The sequence below is a fragment of the Lindgomyces ingoldianus genome, assembly GCF_010093535.1.
Source record: "Lindgomyces ingoldianus strain ATCC 200398 unplaced genomic scaffold BDR25scaffold_34, whole genome shotgun sequence".
Classification (NCBI taxonomy): Eukaryota; Fungi; Ascomycota; class Dothideomycetes; order Pleosporales; family Lindgomycetaceae; genus Lindgomyces; species Lindgomyces ingoldianus.
In genome coordinates this window covers 584,446-597,451 of record NW_022985195.1, presented here as the reverse complement: position 1 = coordinate 597,451, position 13,006 = coordinate 584,446, and the positions used below count along the sequence as shown (strand labels likewise).

The following is a 13,006-nucleotide window of genomic DNA, read 5'->3' as shown; positions in this document are numbered from 1 at the left end:
AGCACATTTCTTTAAGAGTTTTATGTCTTATTTAAAAGCTTAGAGTGTAAGCTGTATCTAACGTTCTTTTAGCGCGTCTAAGTAGTGTTGTGGGGAATGCATTAGTGTAGGAAGGGTGGTTTAGTGGGGTCTTGGCAAAAGTAAGCGACTCGGGTGTGTGAGCAACTCGCCCATGAAGTACGTTACGTAACAATGTTTCTTTACTACAGCACTACTATCAAGCTCTCACTACTCTTAGCACTTATAAGAGGGTCTTATCCAAGCCTTAGAGCCTTACTATAATGCTTGTAATTTGTCATCCGCCTTGTGTCTGCAGTGGCGAGCAACCTCATGCAAGTGTCACTACGCAAGTTGGTACCGCTGATTAAGGCGATCACTAGTTTAGGCTCGTACATGATAATCCCGCCTCACGGAATTAATTACCATTGTGTAATTTAATTTGAGTGGCCTTTGGGGCTGTACCTGTGAGCGATCCAACTCCAATTCGGCTATGCCTCCAGTCAGCTAACTCACCTTTTATAGAATTCGCCTCCACAGAAGGGCGTGCCCGGAGTGGGTCAGCAGGAAGAGGAGCGAATGTGGTCTACTTTCAGCTGTTTGACTGCAGATATGGTGTATCTCCACCAGAACAATATCCACCACAAAGATATCAAGCTATCTAACATTCTCCTCTTGCAAGATGGGCCATGGCTTACAGCGTAGCTAAAGATTTCACATCTAATCCCGCAAGAACTAGTAAAAGCCGGGAACGTGGGATGTTAAGATACGGCGTTCTGGAGTTCTTTAATTACAAGAAAAGTGGTCATTCAGCAGATATCTAATTAGAATGTGTTTTCCTGGAAACAGTGCTTGTTCTTACCTACACTCACACCCTAAAAGAGCTAACAGAGATCTGTCCTTCTAAAAAAAAAATAAGGCCTACAAAGCAAACCTTAAACCAAATGGATCAGTGGCTAGCTTTGGTCAAGTCTACTAAGACAAAGGTACTGCATTTGCTCTATGAAATAAAGTAGATGCTAGACGGTGATTGTACAGGGCGCCCGCACCCTACATCAAAAGTACTTGCATTACGGATATCCGGTCTTGATTAGTACAATGACAGACGAACCCTAAAGTGGCTCCATAGCTCCTGCTGTGATCTCTGGTTTGAGAGAGAATTCAACTTGGATAAAGAACGAATCGAGACGTTAGAGCGTGGAAACAATGAGCGCTAGAGCTATGTTAACCAGTAACTTATAGTAACCCTAATCTAACCCTTATAACTGGCTAGTTTGCACTTAAAATCTACAAGCTCTTAGGAAGCGGGTTTTAGAGCGGATAACAGATTTACCACTGAACCGTCATTAAGCAGGTCACGATAGCGTCTATGGATATGTAGATAGGATGCTAACAGAGAAGAGCTCTCCGCTAGCGGAAATCTTTACAAGTTCCATAACACCGCGTTCTATGCGGCATTTGTCTTCCTTAGCCATTTATGAACCATTGCACAGTAGCGCACAGCGTGTATGTAACATCCAATGAGGGTATTTGAGACATGCTTATCTTTGACAGCAAAGCTAAGGGGAGAGAGTCAGCCTTGAAGGTGTGGCTGCAGAACAGATTATTTTGGTGAGCATTCATTGGGTCGTCCTCGTGACATCTTAATTGCAAGGTGCTTGAAAATTTGGATGGCGTCGTGTCACTTAGGTCCATACCTACTCGATAGTTAGAATCATCGAGCCTTGCTTTCCCAATCCGACTGATGACCTTGGGGTAGTTGCCTTTGAAGTTTGCCACTTTGTATTCCTCCTAACAATCTTTCTCGCATCTTTCTAGGATTCAGTGGTTCTGGGACGCTCTGCGAGATAGAAATGATACACTGGTCGACATCTTTGTTAATATCCATCCCAAGGCGTCATTCCTGTAAGTGATAGGGTTCATGGCGACTGGACGAAGCGAGGATGTTTGTAGAAATTGCTAGGCAAAGAGGCCAGCTCAGCGCTCAGACTCGAATCAGTACATGAGGATCTACACTTTTAGGAGGAAGGACATGCTTTAGAAGATATATAGTTCACCGCCCGAACGTTAATCTTTGTGAAGAAGGCCATTGCGTATAAGAATCAATCTACAATGTGTGATTCCATACCGCAGTGCTGGTGTTCGAGTGAAGTAAACTGCTTCTTCACCGGCATCAATAGGATGATCCCAATAGAGCGTTGAGTATCTTGGAGGCGGCCATGCTAGGCATCCTATGTAGAATCAATAGATGGGTAAACCCGGTGAGAATATGTTGACATATTTAGTCAAAATGGACGCGGCAGAACAGAGATTTGTGCATTATTAGCTATTGTAGAGAATGGACCGGTAGATAGGACGTATTGGAACAATTGGAGACTTATAGCTGTCAGGCGAAGAAAGTAGAAGGACGGAGTCCTTCAAGACCAGAAAACTAAATATCGAGAGACACGGGAGATATGTGTGATCCATGCGGAAATGAGAAGATACAATACTTGATTCAAATGCGGGTATGGACCTAGCGGCAAGATAGTAATGCCAGTGCTAGCTCTGTTTAAAGAACTTGTGGGGTTGAGATAGCTATAAATGACCGGGGAGATCGGATTTCAACCTACACATTCTACCTGCTTTCTGACTATTGCTAATGAGAGCAGGTCTCTACGCCACATTAAATCCAACGCCTTTCAATGCTGTCATAAATTGCAGATGTAAGTCAGCATCGTCAGAAGAGCACGTACTCCTCTAATCTGCTAAGGTTATTGTGACAAGGCCGATCTTCCACACCCAATTGCGCCAACAGTTCAATAGAGCTGCCACTTAGCTGTGGTCCCTCGGCTTTCTCCATAGCTCTTCCTCATCTACTACCCTGGTCGTGGTGTGAGCGCCGTTCGTTGGTTGAGTAGCTGAATATTCGACGCCACATGAGCCACGGCCCAGGGTAAGTGAATTCAGGTTCCAGTGAAGCTGCTCTGATGCATCGCAAGGAAGACTGACCCTCCTTGGATGAAGCTGAGGCTGATTGGTGCTGCTATCATTTGTGGAAACTATAGAAAGGGAAAGCGAGTCCAGTTCGGCAGCAAAATCAATATCCTCCTTACTCGTCTCAACGACTGAAGAAAAATTACTCGGCCTAGTCTTAGACTCGATCTCCAGCTCATAATCCCTGCGGTCCTTGGCATGTTGGGCCTCCAACTGGCGGTACCCGGTGTACCAATGCTCATACTGCTCCTTCGTCATCTGGCTCAGCTCGGGATATAGCTCGTTGTACTGCGCTTCACGCTGGCTCCATATTCGGCGCGACTCCCGTTCTAAACACTCGTGGCAGAAGAAGGGGAGGTTGGAGACAGGGCCTGGGGGATCTAGGCAGTTGGAACCACACTCCTCTACAATATCTGTTCGGATGCGGTGGGAACAAGTGAGTTGGTGATAGAGACGACCTCGGCAAGGTGCAAAGCGGTGTGTTGTGAAGACGGCCGAAGTGTTGGTAAAAGTAGGCTGTGACGAAGCTGATTGAGTGCTAAGGGTTGAGGACCCGGAGTGGGTATCGGGGCCAGCGGACCAGCCGAATCGACAAGCCATGACCATTTTTGTATGATCCATCGTGTCGCCAGAGAGTGTAGCAACTGGTGGGGGAACTCTGAAAATGTCGCTGGAAAAGTTCATGTTTGGGGAAGGATGCGCTTGTCAAGGAAAGTGAGGCGTGGCGTCAGCTGAGAAATCCAATGGTTGCCTTCCGTGCCCTGTCCAGGTCGTTGTGCGGAGAGAAAAAGCAGTCTGAATAAAATAGTTGAAGGAAACCAATGGGTCCTTATTGTACAGTGTGAATACTTGTAACCTTTACAGGACGGGCATTGTGCGTCTAAATGTGGAAAAGGTTGAGTCGGTAAGTCAGTGACTCGGACTGCCTAGACTGTCGTAACAATGCAGTCTTGTGGGGAAGATTTTCATGTCTGTCCGGGAAGTGGGTGTGGCGGGCGGGATAGCGAAAACTACGAAGTGGGCAACAATGTGCGTAGAGATGTGTTTGGCAGTGATAGAAATGATGGAGTCGATGAATGGAGTGGATGAAAGATGACGGAACACGCGACGCGAGTTTCGGAGTGGGTCTGCTGAGCCCACTAGCGCAATCACGTGCTAATCTTGGCGCGGGTTGAACTGCCCAATACATGTCCTAGGGACCAAAATGAGGGCTTTTCAGTCGCCAAAGGGTTTATCAATATGAGACACGGGCTCAGGTTTTGGAACGCAGATCGATGTGAGATGGAAGTGAACCTTGGAATCTTTATTCGGTGTCCGATTGACTCGGCCTACCAATACCTAGACGTGCTGAAACGGCAAATTCCGTGGAACCGGATGAAGCAGAAGTCTTAGCATCGTTTCAACTTCCCCTCAACACTTCCATTGTCACGTCGAAGTACTCTGTTCCCTCGAAATCACCTATTGATAGACTGGGATGCCTTTCCAAATTGAAGATTAGAAGTAGCGGTGTAAAGTCTGGCGCATAAGCGGCTGTACAATAGGTAAGATTTCGATCTCCGCTGGCGAAGAGTCGGACTTTCAGTGCTCGGCATGGGTTGGCAAACGAAACAAGTTATATATGGACGTTATTTTTCTGGCAGGAGAAAATAAGTCACGCATACGTGATTGAGGATGCTCAGCCCGTACCCTTGAATGTGGGTGGGCGGGCACTTATCGTTCAATATGCAAGTCAAGATTATCTATCACTGCTTCTATTTCATTATTCATTGCCGTGCTCTTTGATTCGTCGACATTCCATCCCATGATTACTTTTTTGCAGGTCCTTTTTCGACTAATCTTTCGTCGTCGATAGAGTTACAGCCTATGCAGATCCTCCTGCCTCCGGAGATCTCAGCCTTGTGTCTTTAAGACTTCAGTTAGATCCCACAGCCTAATCCCAGCCGCAGGTCTGAACTTTCACACTATGTCTTTAGTCTCTAACATTCCATTCACACCAGCCGACTCATGGTATTGGGTACTTCTGATCTTTCTATCCGGCCCACCTTCTTCGGCAACTCAACCTCAGAAAAGGCGGCCTGGCATCGAGAACCATCTGAGAGGTGGACACGGTCAATTCCCCTTCCTGCCTTGTTACGCTGTTTCCTTGTGTCTGCCCTGCGATCCATTTAAAGTCGCGAATGGAGGAAGACTCCAGGTTCGGGCTGAAGCTTAACTGGACTGTTTTAGCCATTGTTAGCTTAGAAATGGTAAGCTGGAGGCCCGATGCGCTAGGAAATACAGAAACCAAAGGCTGATATCATTACTGTTTCCAGTTCACTTTACGGTATGGTACGAGCTCCGGGATGCTCGCACTATTAGTAAGGGAGCCTATAAGTCTTCAAAGCGAACTTTCCACTCGTAAAAGGGAAAGATCCTTCCAAAAAGCCAACCCACCGGGTACTGGAACATGTTCAGGCAGGAATTGAGGTATGAATGTTTGTTTTATTATGTAAAGATGGATAGCGTCTACCTACTATTCAAAAACCATTTGCAGCTATTGCCAAGCGATAACCCTCGGTGAAGCACTCAATTTTGTCTTTGAACTGAGCTTCACAGCATGTACGCTGTGAAGGGACCATTTCTAATGGACATCAAGCGTTGGGCTAGTGATCTATAGTACTTGCCGTTCGACCCGGATGATGAAAAATAACCTTGTCCCCATCTCTCCTAAAGGCATTCGTTTTGTAGAGGAGTTTCCCGAACTTTTGCCAAGAATTTCACCATCTGCCATCGAAGGCAGGAGCATAGTCTTGCCAGAATTCTTGTCATTCTCCAAGCTGCATGGTTCTGCGCACAATGCATATCGAGTCTACGTGGGAGCCTATCAGCCTTCTAGAACTTAACAACTTCGGGCATTTCATCTACATGTTCCTAATATACCTCCTATACTGACATAATCCCTTGGTTATTAGAGTGCCAACGATCACTCTCAGTGAGGATACCGCTATCAGGGTTGCTACTACGCTAATATGCGACAATTACAGTGGAGATCCAAAGAATCCATTCCTCCGCGCTAGCTACTTCAATGAAGCTTTTGTATTTGAAAAATACGGTTCGGGTGTTCTTCTAGTACCATTTTCAAGTTTAATAACTACCTTAATCTCGACTATCCGGATATGAGTGTACGGCGCAAAAATAGACCAGGGACAGGCTAGCTTCCGCCCGGGGAGACGCAAGCTACCGGCGGTGGAAGCATACATGTTGGGGGCTTTTGTAAATTTAATATATGTCAAGGGAATAAAATGCGAGTTGAGCTATGCAATACATTTGTGTGTGGAGCTCGTAATTGGCCGTCAATGATGAAGAGTGCAAGAGGAACATAAGTAGAACTTGGATGCTCATACGCATAAGCGTTGCTGGGCTCACCTATGGTGGTCTTCACATGTTAGCGTTCAATGCATCATTTCGTACGCACCCTTAGTTGATATTGCAGAGAGTCCCTGCAGCTGTTTTGGATGCATCAGGGCCTCCGTGTGCTAGTAGGTGGTTTATTTGATGACCATGAGTGCTATCAATGGTTCATCATAGGTATAAGCATGCTATTATGTAACTTCTATCTCTTCTACCGGGTATATTTAGTCATTCAATATTTCCTCAACCGCCCTCACCTTCCCGATTCCACTTTCAAGACTCCACCCTGGACGAGATGCTCCACCCACTTTAGCTACCTGTCACTAGAGCTTGTAGTTTACTTCTATTCTCTACGCGTTCTTATGCGCTTCCTTCCATCTACAACATATAATACCTAGTTTCAATTAATTACAATTAATTACAACTACTTTGTTCATACACATTTACAATGACTACTGGGGTGCATCTGCTAGGATTTGGCAGCTATGTTCGGCAAATTGGATCCCCCGAATCCCCTCAGTTATCCTCCATACGTTACTGTTTCGTGGTCAGCAGAAGCAAAGTCACAACACAATTGACTCTAACATTTCTAAATCGTAGGAGTATCAACAAAGCTCAAAAATTTCATTGAAACCAGTTCATCTCTCTCTCGCACTAACCATGAATCCCAATCCATCTATATCCCACACATCCCGCAACACAGCCCTCTCGATCCCACACCCACTCTGACTCTCAGCACTTCCCAAACTTACACCAAAAACCTAAACCCAAACTCTTGCGCAATCCCGGGCACTCCATTAATCGCGCCTTCCACATGCTCACCTCTGTCCAACTTCTTATTCAACCTCGTCAAAATAATTCTCATCACCGCCGCCATAATAATCGCCAACGCCGCCGTCGCACAATCCACACTTAGCGGAATTGTCAAATCTGGCTGCTTTTTACCTTTCGGCTGGGGATACATATAACTTGCGTAGATGGAGGAGGTGTTGGAGATTGCGTTGATGAATGCGAGTGCTGCTGCGCGCTTTGCCGCTGGCCGGGGCAGTGAATTGGAGATCCAGGCGAGTGCAACGACATATCCGGTGTAGACGCCGGGTACCATAAGCATCATGGCGACATAGCGGGGTGCGGTGGAGTGGGTGGCGGCGGCGAGAATGAAGGCCGCAACGCCGACGCAAAGTGGGAGGGAGATGTGGAGAAAGCGTTCTCCTGTACGGTCGGCGTGCCAGGCGTTGAGGTAGGTGGTTATGACTGCTAAGACGTAGGGTGGGGCGGTTAGGAGGAGGGTTTCGACATTGCCGTAGCCGAGGGTTTTGACGACAGTTGGAAAGAAGTTTGTAACGGAGGCGGAGGAGACGATGGAGAGAAGGAGGACAGTTAGGACCCAGGTTTTGATGTCGAGGAGGGCGAGCTTTAGGCCATGGAAGAACGATTGCGAGGCTGACGATGTCCAGTCGTCTTCGCCGACGTCTTCTTGAAGACGGTAAACAGCAAGTTGGCGCTCTTCTTCCGTGAGCCAGGGCGTCGTTCGTGGGAAGTTGGGCAAGATGAAGAAAGCTGTGAAAGCAATAATAACCGTGATGACGCCTTCGATGATGAACACCCACCGCCAAGCGCGGAGCCCTTTTGTGCCATTCATATTGCTTGTAATCTGTAAGAAGTCAGCATGAGCTATGAGAGAGAATGGGAAACTTACCCCAGCAGTTACGAGACCACCGAAAGCTCCCGACACAAGTGACCCAGAGTACAGGACTGCAGTGCGAAAACCCAACTCTTTTCGAGTGTACCAAGACGAGAGGTAGAAAAGACAGCCGGGAAAATACGCAGCTTCGATGAACCCGAGGAAAAATCGGCATGCTACCAAGCCCCCGAAGTTCTGGCAGGCGCCTGTAGCTCCGGAAATTATACCCCAAATAATCATGCATGTGGGGAGATAGATGGCTGGTCGGCCTGTCTTGTTAAGGAACAAATTCGACGGAACTATTTCTGTTAGTATTCTGTGGAGTAGTAATAACTGGCAAACTACTTACTCTGCATCAAGATATACCCTACGAACAGAATCGAAATAATCGTTTGATATTGCGTACTTGATAACTGGAGCTCATCCTGCAGGCCAGCCAACCTCACCGCTGCAATGTTATTCCGATCCAAGTAATTCATGATATACATCAGAATAATCATCGGTAGTAGTCTCGTATCAATCTTCCTCCTCAACTTGTTCTCAGCCTCGATTCTCTGCTCCTGAGACATTGCAGCAACCATCGCGGGTGGTTCGAGTTTTGAGTGCGATGCGCCATGACCAGGGTCATTTGTTGTCGGAATATTGTCGTCTGAGATGTGATCGATAGCGAGCTTACCATCAACATCGGCAGACATCTTGCTGGACCGCGAGCTGGAACTAGAACTAGGAGCGAAGGTTCCGTAATCGGGATCTCGGTCTTGAGAGGAAGGGGATCAGATCACGAGGCTCTCGCGAAAGCAACGGTCACGACGAGAGGTGAAGCAAACAGAGGAGAGAGAAACCCAAACATTGAATACGACTTTGAGCGGGGCGTAACCACCTTTATACAACACCAAAAGATCGGAGCCAGGATGCAGAATGAAAGCTTGATTACCCACATACACTATCCAGGATTGCCACCTGTTCCCGGGTGTTTGGCCTACCGCTCCCAACTGCCATGCTGTCGGCCTTGTGAACGCCGATGTTCACGTATAACCCTTTAGTAAGATCCTCGGAAGATCCTGCTACACCCAGTTTTTTGAGAGGTCATAAGCCGTGAGCAGGATGCTCAAATGCCGATGAACGGTGTCGCGAGGGCCGAAGAGTGGTTGGTGTTGGTGGATAAATGAATGGGGACGATCTGTGGAGTTAGCATGGATGGGCGGCCCGCTTTGACACCGACTTTCCACACGTGGAAATCCGGGGCGAAGCCACAATGAATGACGATTGGACGGCGTTTGAGCCTCCGATGTGGAGCACTGCGAATGTAGACAAGCGGATTATACATCAGACTTGGAGAAAAGGTAGGGTAGGAGTTGTCTTCGTGTTTGACTCCAAAATTCCTTCATTCAGAAGCCACAAAGCTTCGGCAAGCTTGACGTGAAGCTTGGTATCGACTCAGACCACCTGAGCATCGACATAACGATGAAGATAATCAACCTCCTTGAATATGTCGCAAGGATTTAGCCTTTGCCCTGGCTAAGAGTATGTGACCTAGCTCGGACTTTTCAATAGGACGGATTTTGAAGATGCATCGTCGGTGTCTGAAGCACGGGTTTTAAGAAGCGGGCATTGAGAAACATTCCACACTTGAAAAGGTGTGGTGAGTACAGAGCCTCATGCAATCTATCCCGTTTCATTTAACGCTCCGAGCATCGCCGCGTTGTTAAACAGCTGGAGTATTCAATCTTAAGTTCCCTCCTACATCAACCACTAGATAGGCCCAGAGTTTTAAAGCACTCTCGTTTTCTAACTAGCGTGGCACACAATCCCGCTCCGTAGTCTTCGTTCCAATGTCTGAAGGCAGATGTGAAGTATTTTGTAGTTCCATGGCAGTAGGATTAATCCCTCTGTTGAAAGCTGGGTCAAGTAACACTCTCAGACTCACGATGTTTTCTATTGTGTTAGACTAAATAGTACTGGCGTAATGCTTGTCGGTCACTGCAATCAAGAACAATTGAGAGGACGCCATAATATCCTCGGATGGAGGACTACAATTCATTTAAGTCACCAGATGCTGTAAAAGGGATAACAATATTCATCAGTTGTCATCAGATTTTGAATTCTAATCTAGCCTCATCGTGCAGGCTAAGCATGACTACGCCTTGGGTATTCACCACTGTACATTGTGATATCCTAATAGAAGAAGCCAATAACTTTTCCAGCAACGTGTTTCCTCCTTGCCTCTTCGTGGTCGAGGATGCCGGCAGAGGTGGTGAGGACGATGTAGCCAAACTGACGCGAGGGCAGAAGCTTGACGACCCACTTCTCGAGATCGCGGAGCTGGACGTTGTAGCGGGGGCTGATGACACCGGTTTTGTTGATCTGGATAAGGTCAGCATTGGCTCTACAGTAAGACAGAGGGTGCACATACGCGTCCGTTGAGCTGGATAACAATCTTGCCATTGCGGTGGTCGTCAACCTCCTCAAACTCGCCAATGTAGCCTAAATAATCTCATCAGCATGTTGCGAAGAAATAAACATCAGACATCATAGAAGATCCGAAGACGTGTAAGTCCTTCGCTGAAAATCTTAATCTGTCGGGCACTTAAAGGGCAAAGGTTGTAGAGGAATCAAAACCATTGCCTAGTTATCAGCCCGAGAGGGAAGTAAAAGTACACGTACCATGGCGCTGCATCACAGTGAGGAATTTGATGATGACCTTGGAGCTTGGACGGATGAGGACCTGGCGCTTGCCAGACTTCTCGGCGTTGTTGATGGCATTGAGCGCATCGTTGAGGACGGAGGTCTTGACCATTTTGGCGGCGGGAGATTCTCAATGGCAGAGTGCGACTGAGGTATCTGTGGGGTGAACGTATTAGCCTTCAGAAGCCAGAGCCAGAAAGAGTGCCCTCAGCCCGCAGCGAGGGTTCTTCAGCTCTAGGTGCAGAGGGAAAGCGTATCACCCTCGCAGAGAGTGCGATTGCTTTCCCAGGCCATCTGAAAGGCACTCTGGACAGATTATGAACGAACATACCTCGTAGTGCAGGTAAATGGATGGGTGGAAGACGTTGAGTTGGCGATGTCGAGAAGAGGCTTGAAAGTTTTTGTTGCTGAATTTCAGTTGTGGGCTCGGCAAAGAGACGGCCCGAACGCCGTGCGCTGGAGCCGTATTCACCCATGCAGCTCTCACCTCCAAAGCTTAGGATGCCTGCAACTCGCAGAACTCATCGTAATTATCGATTAGTTTCTCTTCCTGTGCCAATTCCGCTGCACACGAGCTGTCGCACTTGAGACTCAACATCATATCCGTCCCGCTAACAGCGAATCGCGCGTAGGTAGATGCCGATTCGCTGATTGTCCAATCTAGGTATCGAGGTCATGACGTTGCCGAGTCCCTCCCGAGCATAGCCCTCACGCCTCTTCTTTAGATTATCACACTGTAAATTCTCTTGTCTTCATCGCAGTTCTATATCTTCTACTTGCCCGTCGCACTATTATGTCCTCCGAAGCCTGCTGCACCTGCGCGTCGCTCCTCTCCTCTATCCTACCTAGGTACGATGAGAAGATAGAGAAATCAACACACCATGAGCACCGCTTCGAATGCTGCGGCCGCGTCGTATGCGCCCACTGTGTAGCAGGCAATCCCCGCTTTGCAACCTACTGTCCCTATTGCCAGGTCTCTATCGTAGCGTCAGCACTACCCCAGGGACTGCGCGACCCTCCTACATACTCGCCGCCGACGCACAATCAAGCCAGACACTCATCGATAAGTAAAGAAGCGAATGATGAATTACCGCCATACTCCACGAATAATCCTTTGCAAACCCAGCCGGAGAAGCCCAAAGGCCAAGATGAAGAGCAAGCGCCCGACGTCCTGCACTTTGTAGACCCCAACAACGATTCAATAGCTTCCCTGTCATTGCGATATGGTGTACCCGCGGGCGCCCTGCGAGGCACCAACGGGCTATATGCAGATCATCTGCTCGCGGCGCGTCGGACGCTTCTCATACCCGGGGAATATTACAAAGGAGGTGTAAGCTTAAGTCCGCGCCCATTGGAGGGTGAGGAGGAGGAAATCAGGAAAGGTAAAGTAAGGAAGTGGATGGTCGCGTGCAAAGTCCCAGAGTAAGCACGACGCATCTGTCTCAAATTCTGGATGAAATGGCTGATCAGAAGGGAGTATTGCTCCTCGACATAGATATGATGTAGCATTGTTGTATCTCCAACAAGCTGACTATGACCTGAACCAAGCTGTCAACACATACAAAACTGACGAGCGTTGGGAACAAGAACATCCATTGGAAACTGCAAAGAAGGGAAAGTTGAAGGCAACACAAGGCACTAGGAGACGGAGATGGGGCTTCGGCGGCAGCAGGGCAGGTCTCACAGGTCAATTATTATGAGTGCATTTACGGTGTAGATATATTTACACTATACAATCTAATCCCATTCCAGCATGAACAGGAGGGTATCAACTTCACTATCTCTGTCCCTGGGCCACTCGAAGCATAATGATCTTCACGTCTTTGTATCCACGCCCACCCAAAAAGATTTTCATCGGCCTCCTATGCTTTAACCCTTTCCAAAGAGCAAACGAAACGTTCGCTGTCTTCTCCAACCTCATCGTTCTCCAAAAAGAGCTCCAACATCCATTTTCGGCCATTGTGTCTTAGCGTATTTGAAACACCAATCACGCCCCCGCATAAGCGCCGAAACCTCTCCCGAATCAATATCTGCAAGTCACTCCCCCAAGCGCCTTGTCACATGCATAATCGTTTCAGGCCATCGCATAGGTCAATCACCATTCAGTGACCTCTCTAGAAAAGGTATAGCTCCAACCTCACCACGAAAACGGTTGGCGGAACACAAGCGCCACGGTGCTTAATTGTACATCTTGGGGCCGACTCAAACCCGCCCTACCATCTGCAAACAGATCTTTTATTGGCCTCGCGATCTGCAGGCGTGGAAATTGGGGAC

General features: G+C 47.8%; 5 protein-coding genes across 5 annotated transcripts; 2 read left to right on the top strand and 3 right to left on the bottom strand.

The window, feature by feature from the left end:
* Positions 1-172: 172 nt before the first annotated feature.
* BDR25DRAFT_359749 (uncharacterized protein) lies at positions 173-1,191 on the top strand (the record flags this gene model as incomplete). Its single annotated transcript, XM_033696143.1, has 8 exons — positions 173-186; positions 324-429; positions 470-499; positions 523-698; positions 764-801; positions 958-967; positions 1,036-1,080; positions 1,116-1,191. The coding sequence occupies 8 exons, from the start codon at positions 173-175 to the stop codon at positions 1,189-1,191; spliced, it is 495 nt and encodes a 164-aa protein (XP_033543247.1).
* Positions 1,192-2,421: 1,230 nt separating this feature from the next.
* BDR25DRAFT_306203 (uncharacterized protein) lies at positions 2,422-4,047 on the bottom strand. Its single transcript, XM_033690581.1, has one exon. The coding sequence runs from the start codon at positions 3,655-3,657 to the stop codon at positions 2,812-2,814; it is 846 nt and encodes a 281-aa protein (XP_033543246.1). The 5' UTR covers positions 3,658-4,047; the 3' UTR covers positions 2,422-2,811.
* A 2,865-nt stretch (positions 4,048-6,912) lies between these two features.
* Positions 6,913-9,191, bottom strand: BDR25DRAFT_293893 (pantothenate transporter liz1). The gene is made up of 3 exons (XM_033688750.1): positions 8,397-9,191; positions 8,063-8,346; positions 6,913-8,017 (listed from the first exon to the last, which is right to left on the bottom strand). Exons 1-3 carry the CDS (start codon positions 8,740-8,742, stop codon positions 7,112-7,114), a joined length of 1,536 nt encoding a protein of 511 aa, XP_033543245.1. The 5' UTR covers positions 8,743-9,191; the 3' UTR covers positions 6,913-7,111.
* A 934-nt stretch (positions 9,192-10,125) lies between these two features.
* Positions 10,126-11,094, bottom strand: BDR25DRAFT_293890 (ribosomal protein S8). Its single transcript, XM_033688749.1, has 3 exons — positions 10,712-11,094; positions 10,461-10,531; positions 10,126-10,411 (listed from the first exon to the last, which is right to left on the bottom strand). The coding sequence occupies exons 1-3, from the start codon at positions 10,842-10,844 to the stop codon at positions 10,223-10,225; spliced, it is 393 nt and encodes a 130-aa protein (XP_033543244.1). The 5' UTR covers positions 10,845-11,094; the 3' UTR covers positions 10,126-10,222.
* Positions 11,095-11,467: 373 nt separating this feature from the next.
* BDR25DRAFT_268920 (uncharacterized protein) lies at positions 11,468-12,443 on the top strand. Its single transcript, XM_033687139.1, has 2 exons — positions 11,468-12,154; positions 12,210-12,443. Exons 1-2 carry the CDS (start codon positions 11,526-11,528, stop codon positions 12,430-12,432), a joined length of 852 nt encoding a protein of 283 aa, XP_033543243.1. The 5' UTR covers positions 11,468-11,525; the 3' UTR covers positions 12,433-12,443.
* The last annotated feature ends 563 nt before the right edge of the window (positions 12,444-13,006 follow it).